The sequence below is a fragment of the Psittacula echo genome, assembly GCF_963264785.1.
Source record: "Psittacula echo genome assembly, chromosome: Z".
In the NCBI taxonomy this organism is placed as follows: Eukaryota; Metazoa; Chordata; class Aves; order Psittaciformes; family Psittacidae; genus Psittacula; species Psittacula echo.
In genome coordinates, this window is record NC_137742.1 from 74,789,429 (window position 1) to 74,804,551 (window position 15,123).

Below are 15,123 nucleotides of genomic sequence, written 5' to 3' on the forward strand. Positions count from 1 at the left end.
GTGACAATTAGCTGTGACTAGCTGGAGACCTGGTAATGCCTATACTTATTATTAACACTATTATTAACACTATAGAGAGTGTTCTTCAAGGATTCTTAAATATCAAAAGGCAGCTTGTCATCAGACATTAAACTGGTTAGCTGGTAATAATTAACTTAGTATTTTATTTTACAAGTTATCACCACTGAAAACGACCACCTATCTCCATATAGAGAGACTGTATTTGAAAATACGTTGTCAGTCCATCCAGTAACTTGGCCGTTCTCTACCCTGGCAAATGTGTTATCTCCTTCTTTAAGTGTTGAGAAATCCCTCATAGAATGTTGAGTTTGAACTGTGGAAAATGTGCCTCTTATGTTAAAAGTGATTCATAAAGTTTATAAAAGAAGTGGCCTGTGAAGTGTGAAGTGCACTGAGGCACTTGCACTCATTACAGTTCATCCAGATCACAGTATTTGCTTTCTTTAGGTAACAGGTAGGTAGAATTTTTGCCTCTGTTTCTTAAGATACTGTCTTTGTGCAATTTAAAGTGCAGTATTAGGAGTTTGCCAGAGACCAAGCCTAGTCTGACTGAGAAAATAACACAAGCAAACCTTTATTTCTTCTTTTTTTTAATTTCTTCAATTTAAGCTTGCCTTTTGGAGGCCTCAGAAGGTAGAGAAGGCTGTTTGACCAGTTGTTGGTGTGACCTAAATACTAACTTCAGAATTCTTCCTGGGATTGGCACAGAATAGGTCACTTCAGTGTGGTTCACATATTTATTGGAAGTACTGGCTTCCTGGGTTCTCCTTGGTGACTGCTGCCTGGCAGAGCAATGAAGTATTGTTAGATTTCCAATTAAATACTTGGGTAAGATAATGACAAATGCTGGTCAGGACACAAGTAAAAGCTTTGAAAGATAAGAACTTAAGGTGAGCTTGCTAAGAAACACATCAAATGCTTACCTAGAGTACTCAGTGTGCTTTTGGTAATACATCAATAAAAAGTACTACTCTGTCCTCAAGCAGAAGTTAACAGAACAGAGTTGACTGTTGATTGGGAAAAGAAAAAAAGTGGATCTTTGCTAACTCTGTACTTGGAAGCCCTTGTGATCAGTGTGTTCTGTTCTTCAAGTGAGATGAGCTGCTGCTTAAGAGAGCAAGATGCACATAAGAACAGATTGTGCTATCAGAAATGATGTCCTGTAATGGTATAAAATGCTCACAGCATGACCTCTTTCTATTCCTTAATGTTTTGTTTTCAGTCTGTTTCTGGCTGAAGAAGTAGTAAGTGAGCACTCCAGCACTTCTTTTGACATCAGGCTGCATAGTTTACTCATACAGTAGGCAGTCATCTGGTCATAAGGAAATAACAGACCTAATTAGCTCAGTTTGGAGCAGTAATCCATGAAATTGAATCTCTAAAACTAAACTACCTTACCTCATTTAACCAAACTGCATCCCTCTATCTAAACTTGACTTTTTGAAGTAAATCTTTCTTGGATCTTGCTCTTTAAACTGAGTTTTACAATATTAGATAGTAGCTGTAGTAGCTGTTATTGTTGTCTTATGGTAATTTTGAGCTTTGATTATATTTCCTGGTTTTGAGAATGATTTGTATTTTATTTTCAAGTCTCCTCACACATAAATATTTAACTTAACCTGAAAGTATATCACAGACAGTGATTTAAACATTGTTTAAAACTTAAACCTTTCTACTTTGAAAAAAATTTATACAATGGAACTGTTACGAGCCTCAGGTTGTATGTCTCACTGCACTGTTGCCTCAGATACAGTTATGAACATTGCGTTTTAATTGTTTATTAAAAAAAAAAATATCTGTGAACCGATTTTGAGAGAGTCCAGTGTATTCAGAACTAAAAAAAACGTGCAGAAGACAACACATAATGCTGTTTAGTCAACAGAAGGTCCATGCCTTTAAATGTGTAAGAGGTGACAGCAGCAAGGAAGAGATTGGCTTAAGTCCTGCAGGTGTCTGCTGGACATGCAGGTTAAGCTTCTCTATGCTTTTCAGTACTGATTTCTTCCTGCTTATGCATTGCCCCTTCTGGTGTGCTGGCATGTTTTTTTGTATGTCTACATGAGGAACTCATCTGGATGAAAAATAACTAAGGAAAAGCTCTATTAAACCCAGGTCAGTTCTTGCTCTGTGCAGAGTCACTGAGCAGATGTTAACTCTTGTAATATAAGGAACAGTAGAGGGACAAGCTGTTTACAAAACAGTTCATCTAAAGCCTTCAGTGGAAACATCTGCAGCTTTAGTCTCCTGTTCCACCTCCAGCATTGTTCCGTTTTCCCATACAGAACAATAATTTCCCTCTCCCATCTCAGTGCTTTGTTTTTTTTTATGATTTTGTAAAATTGAGGGTAGAGGGAATGGTAGGTGTTTCTTCTACTGAAATTTCTGCCTACTTAAGAAAAACACAGTGATGGTGCTGCTGGTTTCAGATTGTTAGAACTATAATTCTTAAAATAATATATTCAGAACAAATGCAGTTTGCTAAAACAAATGGTTTCTACAGACTTCTTTTGGTCAGGGAAACAAGCAGCCATTTAATAAAAACATATCACTAGAGCTTTTTCATAGCTTCTAACCCATTCCTTGTTTAATGTAAATATTTGGATTGGCTGTAGGCAAATCTAGGGAGCAAAAAATAAAACTTGGTCTTGCTGCTGAAAGAGGATTTGAAACCACATAAGAAACCAGGAAGCTTTTACAGTTCTTCGGTGATGCAGATAAATGGATTTTGGACAGAGAGGTTCAAGAGAGGTCAGGAGCTTCTGCTTATCCCCTGCTGGGGGTGAGAGTGATTTTGTTGGGTTTTGGGATGTTTGTTAGGTTTTTTGTTTCCCTTTGTTTTTCTTGAAAAAGCTGAAAACCTGTAAAACACTTCATGAAAAGAGTAATGAAATTACAGGAATAATATCGTAGTTGTTCAAAGTGATGTTAGTCGTTCAAGATGCTTTACGAACTCAAATGGAACTATTTTAGTTCAAAACTGTAGATTGTCACAACGTTATTGGCTCAATAGACTGAGGTATTGCAATAGTTTTCTGAGCTCTCTGTAGAAATGATTGAATCTGTATTAAATAGATGTAATATTTGCATATGATTTCAGTTCTACAGTTCTTTGCATTGAGTTCTTTCATTTTCAGAGAAGACAATGAGCCAGCAGTGTACAGCAGATATTCATCCTTCTAATCTACCTGTTCAGCATTACAATCTAATAATGCATATATGTTTAATTCAAAATCTGTCTTGTGCCACTTGAGAGTGCAAAATAATGGATAATCTCTAGGTTTTCTTAAGTGCAAGATAAAGATAAATGAAATAGTTACTTTTCGTAGTATATTTTCTGAAATATGAAGGTTGTTGGTTTGTTGTTTTGTTTTTTTTTTTTTTTAATTAAAGCTTCTGGTGGCATTGAGAAACCTGAATGAAAGTTGTTTCAGAGACATCTTTAATTTCTTATATACATGTTTGATTCCTTCATTAACAATTAGGGGTTTCCTTAAAAAAAAAAAAAAAAAATTGCTGATCTTAAAAATACTCAAAATTCTGATTGCAGTAAATTGGGAGCTTAACTTGCAGATCTGTAACTCTTCAGTGTTTTGTGTAGGTAATTAGGAGTGCAGCAGATGGAGTCACAGATCTTTGCCATGACCTTATTGTGGGTTTTGCTTGTTTTGCTTTGGAGACCTGTTTTCGTGAAGAAACAAGCAAAAAGCTAACTTTGTGTTCTCTCTAAAGTATACGACTTTATGGTTCTAGTTCTTGGCTTCCTGTAGGATAAGAATGTGTGCCAGTACAAAGGCCTGGGGAATGTGTGGCTGGAGAGTCATGAGGGGCCTGTGACGACCACCCCTTTTGGTCTGCGCATTAGTTGTAGCTTAATAAATCTGTGTAATCAATCTGTGTAATAAATCATAGAATTGCAGACTGGTTTGGGCTGGAAGAGACTTTAAAGCTCATCCAGTTCCAACCCTCTGCCATAAGCAGGGACACCTTCCTAATAGACCGGGTTGCTCCAAGCCCTGTCCAACCTGGCCTTGAGCACTGCCAGGGATGGGGCAGCCACAGCTTCTGTGGGCAACCTGTGCCAGGGCCTCACCACCCTCACAGGGAAGAACTTCTCCCTAAGATCTCATCTCAGTCTCCCCTCTGTCAGGTTAAAGCCATTCCCCCTTGTCCTGTCCCTACAGGCCCTTGTCCAAAGCCCCACTAAAGCTTTCTTGTAGCCCCTTTAGGCACTGGCAGCTGCTGGAAGGTCTCCCTGAAGCCTTCTTTTATCCAGGCTGAGCAAGCCCAGCTCTCTCAGCCTGTCTCCACAGGTGGATACCTACAAAGCATAAAAATCAGCCTTATGTATTTCTTGATACCTAGGTTTCTCATAATCCTTAAGTACTTTAAGTTTTTTGTGGTCTGTTCGACTAACTTTTTACTGTCGGTTTTGTTGCTGTCCATAAATAAACGCGTAAGAATGGGATCTGTTCTGTAATGTCTCTTAATGGATCACCGGAAGCTGTTAACCTTGTAGGCTTTTGATTGGAATAACTTCTGTTTCAAATTATAATCTCTCACTTGCAGGAGGTCATGAAATGAGGTTATTTTATGAGCAAGAACCGTATTCAAGTGAGTGAAAGAGAAATGGCATTAAGTACATACTTGTTGCTGTTTGCTCATTAGGTAGCTGTGTAAGATGATTTATGGTGCAGCATGCTGAAGACCTTTGGAGTGACTAACTCATGGCCATGAAGATAATACAGTACTATATTCAGATTGTTTATTTTTTGCTTATATAAGGTCACATAATACTGCATGCTAGTTGTTTCATCTTTCTTACCCTTTGAAAGTCTCCATTTGAACTATGACTATATGTTAGCTTAAAGTACTCTTGTCATACGCATATTAACAGGGTCGTAAGTGAATGCATCTGATCTGAATCATTGAGTGAGAGGAGACCTTACACCTCAGTGGAGAAAGTAAGGCAGAGAATCTGGATCTGTAGCTACAGGGTGGCATAAGAGGTATGAGAGAATTTAAGTATTTGTTTGGGCTCTAAGCTTTGAGAAGAAACCGTACTAGATGGTCAGAGTACATTGAATGGGGTGGAGTGTGAAGTCAGCCAATGCAGAGACTAAGTGCACTGATTAGAAGGAAAACTAGACAGACCTTCAGAGAAGAGAATGAAGGGATCTGAGTCCCTTCAGTTTACTTAAGGGAAGTGTAAATGACATCTTGATTATGTGTTACTGGTAATTGCAAATTACACAATATGGGTGTTAAGGTGTGAAAAACAGAGGGAATTAGAAAAACAATTCAGAGTGACCAAAAAGGCATACCCTTAGGTTACAGGAAATCTTCATTAAACAAATTAAATGGGATGTTTTGCAGTAGCGAATGTGATTAATAAACAGTTTTCTATGATGAGTTGGTATATCTTTAAAAAGAGGGCTTTTAAATTATTATTATTTTATGACTCAGAAGTGTAATGGGCTTTGCATAGAATAAAGGTGCTGATTATCATGCTGGATATCTTTCTCTTTCCCTGGCCTTGGAGGAAGGTATAAGAAGATTTAAAGGCAGCTCACCGATCATTGTGGAGGAGGAGTACTGACCTCTGCCCACTTAAACACACTGCAGCTCTGTGTAAGACAACTTCCTCATATTCTGCTTTATAGTTGTTGATGTATTTTAAATTTTAGCCTGTGTTTCATCTTATCTGAAACATTTGGTCATAGCTGAGAGTAAATTGAGGTTGTTTGCATAACTTGGGAACTATGAGAACTTACTTCTTTAAGTGTCACGTTTATATGCTCAATGTTGAACTGGTTGTCAGAAAGAAAGATAGATGCGTTTTGTGCTTCCTATTGCAGTTTAAAGCATGAAATTGTAGAATCATAGATTAGTTAGGGTTTGAAAGGACCTTAAGATCATCTAGTTCCAACACCCCTGCCATGAGCAGGGATGCCTCACGCTAGACCATATTGCCCAAGGCTCCTTCCAACCTGGCCTTGCACACTACCAGGGATGGAGCATTCACAACTTCCTTAGGCAGCCTGTTCCAGTGCCTTACCACCCTCACTTTAAAGAACTTCTTCCTCTTATCTAACCTGAACTTCCCCTGTTTAACTTTAAACCCCTTACTTCTTGTCCTATCACTACAATCCCTAAATGAATAGTCCCTCCCCAGCATCTCTATAGGCCCCCTTCAGATACTGGAAGGCTGCTCTGAGGTCTCCATGCATCCTTCTCTTCTCTAGGCTGAACAGCTCCATCTTTCTCAACCTGTCTTCATACAGGAAGTGCTCCAGCCCCTTGATCATCCTCCTCTGGACTTGTTCCAACAGTTCCATGTCCTTTTTATGTTGAGGACACCATAACTGGGCACAATGCTCCAAGTGAGGCCTCACGAGAGCAGAGTAGAGGGGCAAGGTCACCTCATTTGACCTGCTGGTCACGCTTCTTTTGATGCAGGTCAGGATATGGTTGGCTTTCTGCGCTGCGAGCGCACGCTGAAGCCGGCTCATGTTAAATTTCTCATCAGCCAGCACCCCCAAGTCCTTCTCCACAGGGCTGCTCTGAATCTCTTCTCCACCCAACCTGTAGCTGTGTCTGAGATTGCCCCAATCCAGGCGTAGGACCTTGCACTTGGTGTGGTTGAACTTCGTGAGGTTGGCATTGTCCCACCCCACAAGCATGTCAGGGTTCCTCTGGATGGTATCCCTTCCCTTCAGCGTATCAGTCGAGCCACACAGCTTGGTGTCATCGCTGACTTGCTGGGGGCACACTCAATCCCACTGTCCATGTCACCGACAAAGATGTTGAACAGGATCAGTCCCAACACCGATCCCTGAGGGACACCGCTCGTTACTGGTCTCCAGCTGGACATTGAGCCACTGACCACAGCTCTTTACATGCAGCCATCCAGCCAGTTCTTTATCCACGAAGTGGTCCATCTATCAAATTGATTCCTCTCCAATTTAGAGACAAGGATGTCATGCGGGACAGTGTCAAATGCTTTGCACAAGTCCAGGTAGATGACATCAACTGCTCTACCCCTGTCCATCAGTTCCGTATCCCCATCGTAGAAGGCCACCAAATTGGTCAGGCATGATTTCCCCTTAGTGAAGCCATGCTGGCTGTCACCAACCACCTTGTTCTTCATGTGCCTTAGCATGCCTTTCAGGAGAATCTGCTCCAAGATTTTGTCAGTCACTGAGGTGAGACAGACTGGTCTGTAATTCCCTGGGTCTTCCATTTTCCTCTTCTGAAAATGGAAGTTATATTTCTCTTTTTCCAGTTGTCGGGAATTTCACCTGCCTGCCATGATTTCGCAGTTATGATGGCCAGAGGCTTATCAACTTCATTCGCCAGCTTAATTAAGAAATGTGTAAGATTATATAGGCATCATTTATTTAGACAGTTCACTTGTGCTTCGAGGGTGATAGTGGCCTTTTTTTGGGTTTTGCATGTGAACTGTATGGCATAAAATGTGGGGAGTCAAACTAGCAAATCCTAGTATTATGCCTTCTGGTATTGAACTTTCTGACATCATAATGCCATAGTATGTGCATTCGGCTGCATTTTGCTTTAGTAAGACAGCCTTGATTTCCTAGTTCAGGGTGAATTTTTGAGTGTACTGTGCATAATGTGTTGTAGAATATATTCAGAGTACACGGAGGCTGACAGCCTGTAGCCCTGTTTGTACTTGCGTTTTGTTCACATGGAGCGAGGTGAAAGTGTTATTAAAAAGGGAAAAGAAATACTTTATAGAAGTTGTCTTCCAATAATAATACTTTGTAAACAGCAAAGTGTTGTGGATGAAAGACCACAACAGTCTCTCTGTTTCTTTTTTTAGGTTTAAGAAGGCTAAAGCTTCACTAGAACTGTGTCTAGAATGGACAGTTACTTTAAAGCTGCAGTTTGTGACTTGGACAAACTACTCGATGAATTTGAACAGAATACAGGTTAGTTCCTGCACTGCCTTGTTCTACAGTAGAATGATTTTGGTCAGATGACTGTTACCATGGAATTTGAAAGTAGCCAATGCCAAGTGAAAGCTTGTATTCATCAAAAGATGGGATTTAGAGAGAATAAACTTTTAGAGACAGGAGTTTTACACACTTTGGTTTTTATTTCTTTTTGCTTTAAACAGATGAATATGACTGCTACAGAACACCCCAAAAGCCATATGACTCAAAACACCATTCACTGTCTTCAGTTCTGGATTGCTTACAACATGTATACCCAACACCAAAACTGCAAGAGAATGCTAACAGTTGTACTTCATCAGAAGAGGTCTCTCTAGCTAGCCACCTTGGAGCACCTGAAGTGCTTCCAAGTTACTCACCACAAAATGAGCAACAGAATGTTTCTGGACCTGATATTTTGTCCACTGTGGACACCAGTTCCTTAAATGAAATTCAGGCTTCAAACCTGGGAAGTTGCAGTGTACCTGTGCGTGATCTGGTTAATGACACAGGTAACTTAATCCACTCAGTGACTGCTCAGGAAGATACTCAAAAGTTGTGGTCAGATGACTTCCAGTACAGTGAAAGCTTGATTGGCTTTGGTGTATCTTGCGTACCTATTCCTACTTGTGTGTCGTCAGCTGGTGGCAGCAGTGTTTCAGGTACAGAGCAGAGTGATGGGAGCTCAACACTACAGGATTCGGGACATCTTAAAACAGAGGAGGTTAATCATTTAGCTTTAAAGTCAGACAGTTATGCTGCAGCAAAGATCTCGATTCCATGTGATGAGCAACACAGGACAGAATCTGTAAAGTGCAGTGAAGTACCTGAGCGGCTTGAACAAACTGCTTGTGTTGATATGGCGTGTGTAACCTTACAGGGTTCAAATGTGTACAGTCCTGAAGATAAGAAGGCATATGAAAAATTGATTTGTGAACCACAAGATGAAAGTGCAGGTTCTGCAGCAAGCAAAGAGATGTATGGAAGAGATGCTACAGAAAAGGTAGACTCAAAGGATGAGACCACTATTGAATCCATGCCTTCAGATCTGCCAGGGAGGCCTCAGTTTCACAAAAGCCATGCAGGGTTACCTGTAAATGGTGTTTTACCAGGCTCCTCGTTTGAAACAGGAGCTAAATTAGAACTGGAAAAGAAAATCATTGAAGATAGCAATGAAATACTAACAAGTGTTTCAACTCCATGTATTTCAGTTGAGGACATCCAGACCCCACTGCTGTGTTTTCCACTTCAAGTATCTATATGTGGTTCTTTAGTTGTAACAGACGAAAAGGTTACTCCCTTACCTCAAAATATGGCTGAGGTTATTAGTGATACTTTAGCTGTTCATGCTGGAATGTCTAAAACTGATCTCTGTGATAGGGAATCCTGTGAAAACACTGACTTGAGTGAACCAGAAATATATGTAGATAAAATCTATGCAAGTATTGTGAAAAAAAGTACAGATGAAGAGAGGTGTAATAATGAAAATGTAGTTGATGACAGTGATTCTCAGCAAATTGAAGCTTTTGCTTCTGCCTTCCTAAACTATGAAGCTGAGCTATATGGTGTTGGTGTAGACTCTTATTACAGTGAAAGTCTGAGCCCAGTTATGTCTGACTTTACTGTGGAGGAGAAATTTATTAAAAGCAATAATCTAATAAGCGATGCTGAGCTTGATGATTTCTTGTACGGACAAAGTCTTCAATCCAGTGTGTTGAAGTCTTCAGATGATGATAGTAACTTAATGGAAGCTGATGCAGATGAAGGGAATTTAATAAATGTGAACAACCTGGATTTCACAGAGCTCACTGAAGAACACATGCAAGCAAAACTGGAAGAGATAACAAGCATTAGTGATAATCTTGAAATATCTCTTACTGCCAGTGAATTGGAATCTGCAACAGAAGAGAATATGTCTCATAGTCAAGACATGATTGAGAGCAGTAGTGAAGCACTAGTTCCTAGTGTTCGTACTGAAGGTGCAAGACCAAAGCAGTTGCTTGGCCTTTCCGACAGAGCTGTTGATCAAAGACAACAGAAAATAAGAGATGTACTTGAGAGGGAAAATCAGGAAGCCAGTTCTGTTATCCCAGAAGCTTCCTTCTCAGGCACCAGCCTGCAGATTGGTAAAAATCCTTACCCTGAGCACTCTGGGGAAAGCTGCTCTGAAGCTGGAGGATATCAAACATCTGAAAATGTGAAATCACTTAAAATACCTGCAGTTCTGTCCTGGAAACAACCATTGTGGGTTCCTGATTCAGAGGCACCCAACTGCATGAACTGCCAAGCCAAGTTCACCTTTACAAAAAGACGGCACCACTGTCGTGCATGTGGAAAGGTGAGTTACTGGAGAGCGGCCCTGTGATACTGAAAGCAAATTAATTCTGATTTAGGAATAACCAAAGTACAGAAGGGGAAGAACATTGACAGATCTTTTTCTAGGCTTAAAGTATTTAAAAATAATATATATATGTATATATATATATCTTCACAGAAACTTAAAAGACTGTTGGAAAAGACTGATAATTAGTAAATGCATGACTTTACATAAAAAGTAATTAAGTTCTTATTATATCTTCCATTCCTAACTGGATTGATATCTTTTGTATAGAATAAGGAAGGTGAAACAGTGGACTACTTCTTCCTAGTCATAGTGAATTGGCTTTTTACACAGCTTTTAAGTTGAGCTTAAGTATTAAAGCTTAAAAAAAATGAGGTGGTGATGATGACAATCTGAATTTGGGTAAGTGGTTATACCAGCTGTAAAACATTGTCCATGAATCTGGAAAGATTGCATTCTTGCAGGAGCTGTAACAGCAGTACCAAGGCAAAGGATTTATAGCCTAAATCTGTCCTCCCATGTGTTTAGAAGTGTAATTTTCTTGGGGGGTCATCTCGAGGAGGAAAGTGTGCTACTTTGATGGCATGAATGGTACTCACCAACTCAGCAAGTAATCCGTAGAACTTTTTTCAGCCTGTGGTCTTCTGCAGTGAGTGGATAACACCGAAGCTTATTCTTAATCCAGAATTCTGTTGTGAGCTGCTGTGCTTTATGCTTGTGCTAGTGGAAATACTAAAAATACTAGTGAACTTATTTTTCAGTTGTCCTCTATCCATAAAGTAAGCTTTATGGATAAGGATGTAAAGTAGAGACTAATATCAGTACTTAATAGCTTTTTGCATCCCCAGTATTGAGAGGGTTGACTGTTTTTCCACAGGATGCATCTTCTAGCAGTGTGTATTCAAAGCTTAGTGAACTCAAATGTAGGTCTGAATTTGGCTGCTTCTTCAGTGGGTTTCATTTTAGTCATAAGACTGTCTGGAAGTTCCTTTTTGCATTTGCTGTGAAATTCTTGCACCTTGTTTAGAGAAAGGGATAAAAGCACCCTGTTGCACAGTCCTGTTTACAGCCATCAGCTGTTAGTGGTGTTGATCTTGTGTTTTAACAGAGGGGGGTTTGGCAGAAGAATAAATTAGGGGGAGCATCACCGTGCGTGTTCATTGGGAGAATGAGTGAAGGCAATATGGGTTATCTGAACTTTACAGATACTGGGTGCTATGCAGGTGTAATTGCCAAAGCTTTTCTGAATGTGCAGTAGCATAACTTTCAGTCTTGTAAGACTCTGTGGCTCTTTAATGGTAGCTTTTTGTCTTAACAAAAAACTGAAACCTAAAACATTTCCTTGTGGACCTGTTGTGGGTTGCAGTGTTTACAGCCACTTGGAAATAAGGAGAAACAGGTAAGAATTCACTGTCGTCCTTTGTGGACTATTCTGGAAGACAACTTTGTAGTTTTCACATGATCGTGCAGCTTTTTTTATCAATGAAAATGGCAACACTTGTGAATTCTGGCTTCTGTGCTGGAGGGAAGTGTCAGGTTAGTGGTCTCTGCTTTCTCTCCCATCTGCAGCACTTGTGAGGTGAGACAACTTCACAGTTTCTTTGTTGAGGTGCTTATCTCTTGTTGTGGTACCCTTCCTCTTCCTAGCTCAACCAGGATCAATTTCTTTGCTCAGCAGCCTCAACTTCATCTTATTTTCCCCTGTTACATTACCTGTCCCTTTAGTTTGTCTTCACTTCTTGTTTCCTCTGCATTAAGATTAAGCTGTAGGTTCCAGTGGTGTGAAATTTAAGAGGATACCTATTTTGAAGGATTGTACAGCTTAGCATTTGAAGCCCTAAGGTGGATGATAACTTGTTAGCAATTAATCTTCACAAGTTACATTCTTGAGATCTTTACTGAGCATGTGCATTTTCAGTTGGGTAACACTAATGCAGAAACAATTGGAATAGTTTCTTTCTCATACTACACTGATCACGTATTACTGTACTTACAGTGACTTTCACTACTTGAAGGAGTTTACTTGTAATAATCTTATTTCAACCCTCACTACTGTTCGGTTGGTTTTGATTTTGGGGTCTTTTTTTTTTTGTTTATTTCCTTTAATCCACTTTGCTCTCCTGAAGATAATTAGGAGTAGCATGAGACTAAGCGTTCTTTCCACCTGCTTAACTCTGTCAGTGGTAGAAGGCTTCTGTCAGAACAGGGTTTCAAAATATTCCTTTTGTAAAGGCTAAATCTGACTCTAGAGTCTGCATATAGCTAAAAATCTCAGGACTCTTTAAAAACCTGCAAATCACCCTGACGGAACATAAAGGAAAAGTGAGAAAAGCTTTTTTCAGATATTTATGGGAACTCTTGCAGAAAGCAGTTTTACTAAATTCTTTGAACAGGACTGGGCAGGCGTAGTCCAGGCTGAAGAGATGCATTTTTTTTTTCCCTCATTTCTACTTGAAAACAGGATATATATCCTGTTGGTGTAGAAGAGCATATTCTGTTCTTTCAAATCAGTCTTCAACAAGCTTTTAAAATACTTTGAAGGGAGTGACTAACATGAAGGCAACTATGCTTATTCTTTCTGACAAAACTGGGGAGCCTACTGTAGCCAACACGATTCCTGAACCAGAGTTAGTAAATACATTGGGATGCAGTGAGCCCTGGATTAGACAGTTGTCCGTGACGTAGAAGAATTTCATGGCAAACTGGCAATGCTTGTTATGGAGAGACTGCAAGATCAATGGATAAAGAATGGATCTTTGCTGGTATGAGACTGGATTGTTTGAACCATTATCTGAACCCTAATGAGAGATTTCAGCACCTATCTTCAGAGATAATACTAAAGCAGTAAAACAAATCTGACCCAATTCTGGGGTTGAGTCCATCTTCCTGTCACTGTTGTTTTGTAAAATAGTTACAGAATTAACAGAAGTTTGAGTGAATTTTGGAATAGGTGGTGAACCCTGGAATCCTTTTCATCATTCTAGATAAGAATATACATTCAATATCCCTTATGTCATGCTTGTTGCTGCTCTTTGTTGTGTACATACTGTGGGGTTTAGTTTGGATATTTTTTTTTTCAAAAAGTTTTTGCATGAGAAATTAAGATAGAAGCTGCAATATTAGGCTGCAGAGGGTTTAGAATCAAACAAGCGTATTTCTTGGAAGTATTCTAATTGCTGTGCAGTTGTATACCAGCTGCTTCCAGCTATGATCTTAAAAAAAAAAAATTAAAAATACCTAGTTTTAGCTGTTTTGTGGGCACATGGCCTTATGTGTTTAGATCCACTCACACCAAGAAACTTTAGATTCTGCTCTGTTTCACAGCTGAGAGAGTGTTGCCAAGAGCTGGGTGCTTGGCTGTGTAATGTGGGTGTTCTTGGTTTGAAGGAAGGTTGGTTTGTAGGTATCTAAGGGTTGCTTTGGTCCAAAAGAAGTAACAGGCAAATTTCAGCAGTGATGGTATGGATAGCTTGTGGTGCAGTTCAGGGGAATGGGACTGGAAGAACCCTTGACAAAAGCAGGGGTAGCAGACTTTGTAGCTTGGCCCAGATTGTGGAGCTTTTGAGATTCTTAATCATAGAATCACAGGCTGGTTTCGGCTGGAAAGGACCTTAAAGCTCATCCAGTTCCAGCCCCCTGTCATGGGTAGGGACACCTTTCACTTGACATGTCCAACCTGGCCTTGAGCGCTGCCAGGGTTGGGGAAGCCACAGCTTCTGTGGGCAACCTGTGCCAGCCCCTCACCATTCTCTGGGAGAATGGGAGAGTGGGAGGAACTTTTTCCTAACATCTCATCTCAGTCTCCCCTCTGTCAGTTTAAAACCATTCCCCTTTGTCCTGTCCTTACTGCCGTTGTCCAAAGCCCTTCTCCAGCTTTCTTGTAGTCCCTTTAGGCACTGGAAGCTCTAAGGTCTCCTTGAAGCCTTCTCTTCTCCAGGCTGAACAAGCCCAACTCTCAGCCTGTCTCCAGAGCAAAGCTGCTCCAGCTCTCAGAGCATCTCCGTGGCCTCCTCTGGACTCACTCCAACAGCTCCATGTCCCTCTTGCGCTGGGGGCCCCGGAGCTGAATGTGCTGAAAGACTTTCTAGGCTAGTACTTTCCCTTATCGTCAAGGAGAAATGTATTGTAAGGTACACATGATAAAGCTCTTTTTATGCTGCCATACTTCAAAAAATGTGTGTGCGTGCTTATATAATGCAGTGCTTCTTAGTTAAAGGCGTAAATAACAATAGGAACTTAATTTAGGAGATACTGTTATTTTTGTCTGTAATATTTAATTCAGTCTTTTTCTGGTTTAGGTTTTTTGTGGCGCCTGTTGCAAACGAAAATGCAAATTACAGTACATGGAGAAGGAAGCAAGAGTGTGTACTGGCTGCTATAATGACATTAATAAAGGTAAAAAGGTTTTTTGAGTAATTGCAGTAATCATTAAAGAAGAATAGGTACAGCTAGCAACACTTTAACCTTAATTCTTTTTTAAGAGCTTCAGTTACTTTAATTGGTGCATGTTTTCCTTCAGTTACTTTAATTGGTGCATGAGGTGGTTGGAGGAAGAACATAGTTGTACGTCTTAATTGGATTTCAGTTCTTATGTTGAACTTTGAGTTGCAATCTGGTTATTTTTTTTTTTAAAAAAAAGCAGGTTTGAACTCCAGAAGCCTAAACATAAAGTTATGCTGTTGGGTCATCTGTGGCAGGAGTCTAGCAAAAAGTGATCCTCCCACTACAGTAGCCTTCTGTGTGTTTAAAGGCCATACCCCCTGCTAGTTCTCACATGTCATTTGTCCATTTTATGTAGCTTTCTGTCCT

General features: G+C 40.0%; 1 protein-coding gene across 6 annotated transcripts in view; it reads left to right on the plus strand.

The window, feature by feature from the left end:
• ZFYVE16 (zinc finger FYVE-type containing 16) overlaps positions 1-15,123 on the plus strand; it is a 34,399-nt gene that overhangs the window by 2,710 nt on the left and 16,566 nt on the right. For 4 of the 6 annotated variants that reach the window (XR_013958715.1, XR_013958716.1, XM_080637279.1 and 1 more), the window contains exons 2-6: positions 4,916-5,027; positions 5,565-5,649; positions 7,862-7,970; positions 8,159-10,311; positions 14,613-14,709. Coding sequence is in view for 4 of the 6 variants with exons in the window: in XM_080637279.1 (XP_080493405.1) it covers positions 7,901-7,970; positions 8,159-10,311; positions 14,613-14,709 (2,320 nt within the window). In the remaining 2 variants the exon portion in view is untranslated. Of the gene's footprint in view, positions 1-4,915; positions 5,028-5,560; positions 5,650-7,861; positions 7,971-8,158; positions 10,312-14,612; positions 14,710-15,123 lie in introns of all 6 variants that reach the window. The other 2 variants (XM_080637280.1, XM_080637281.1) reach the window with 2 other exon arrangements.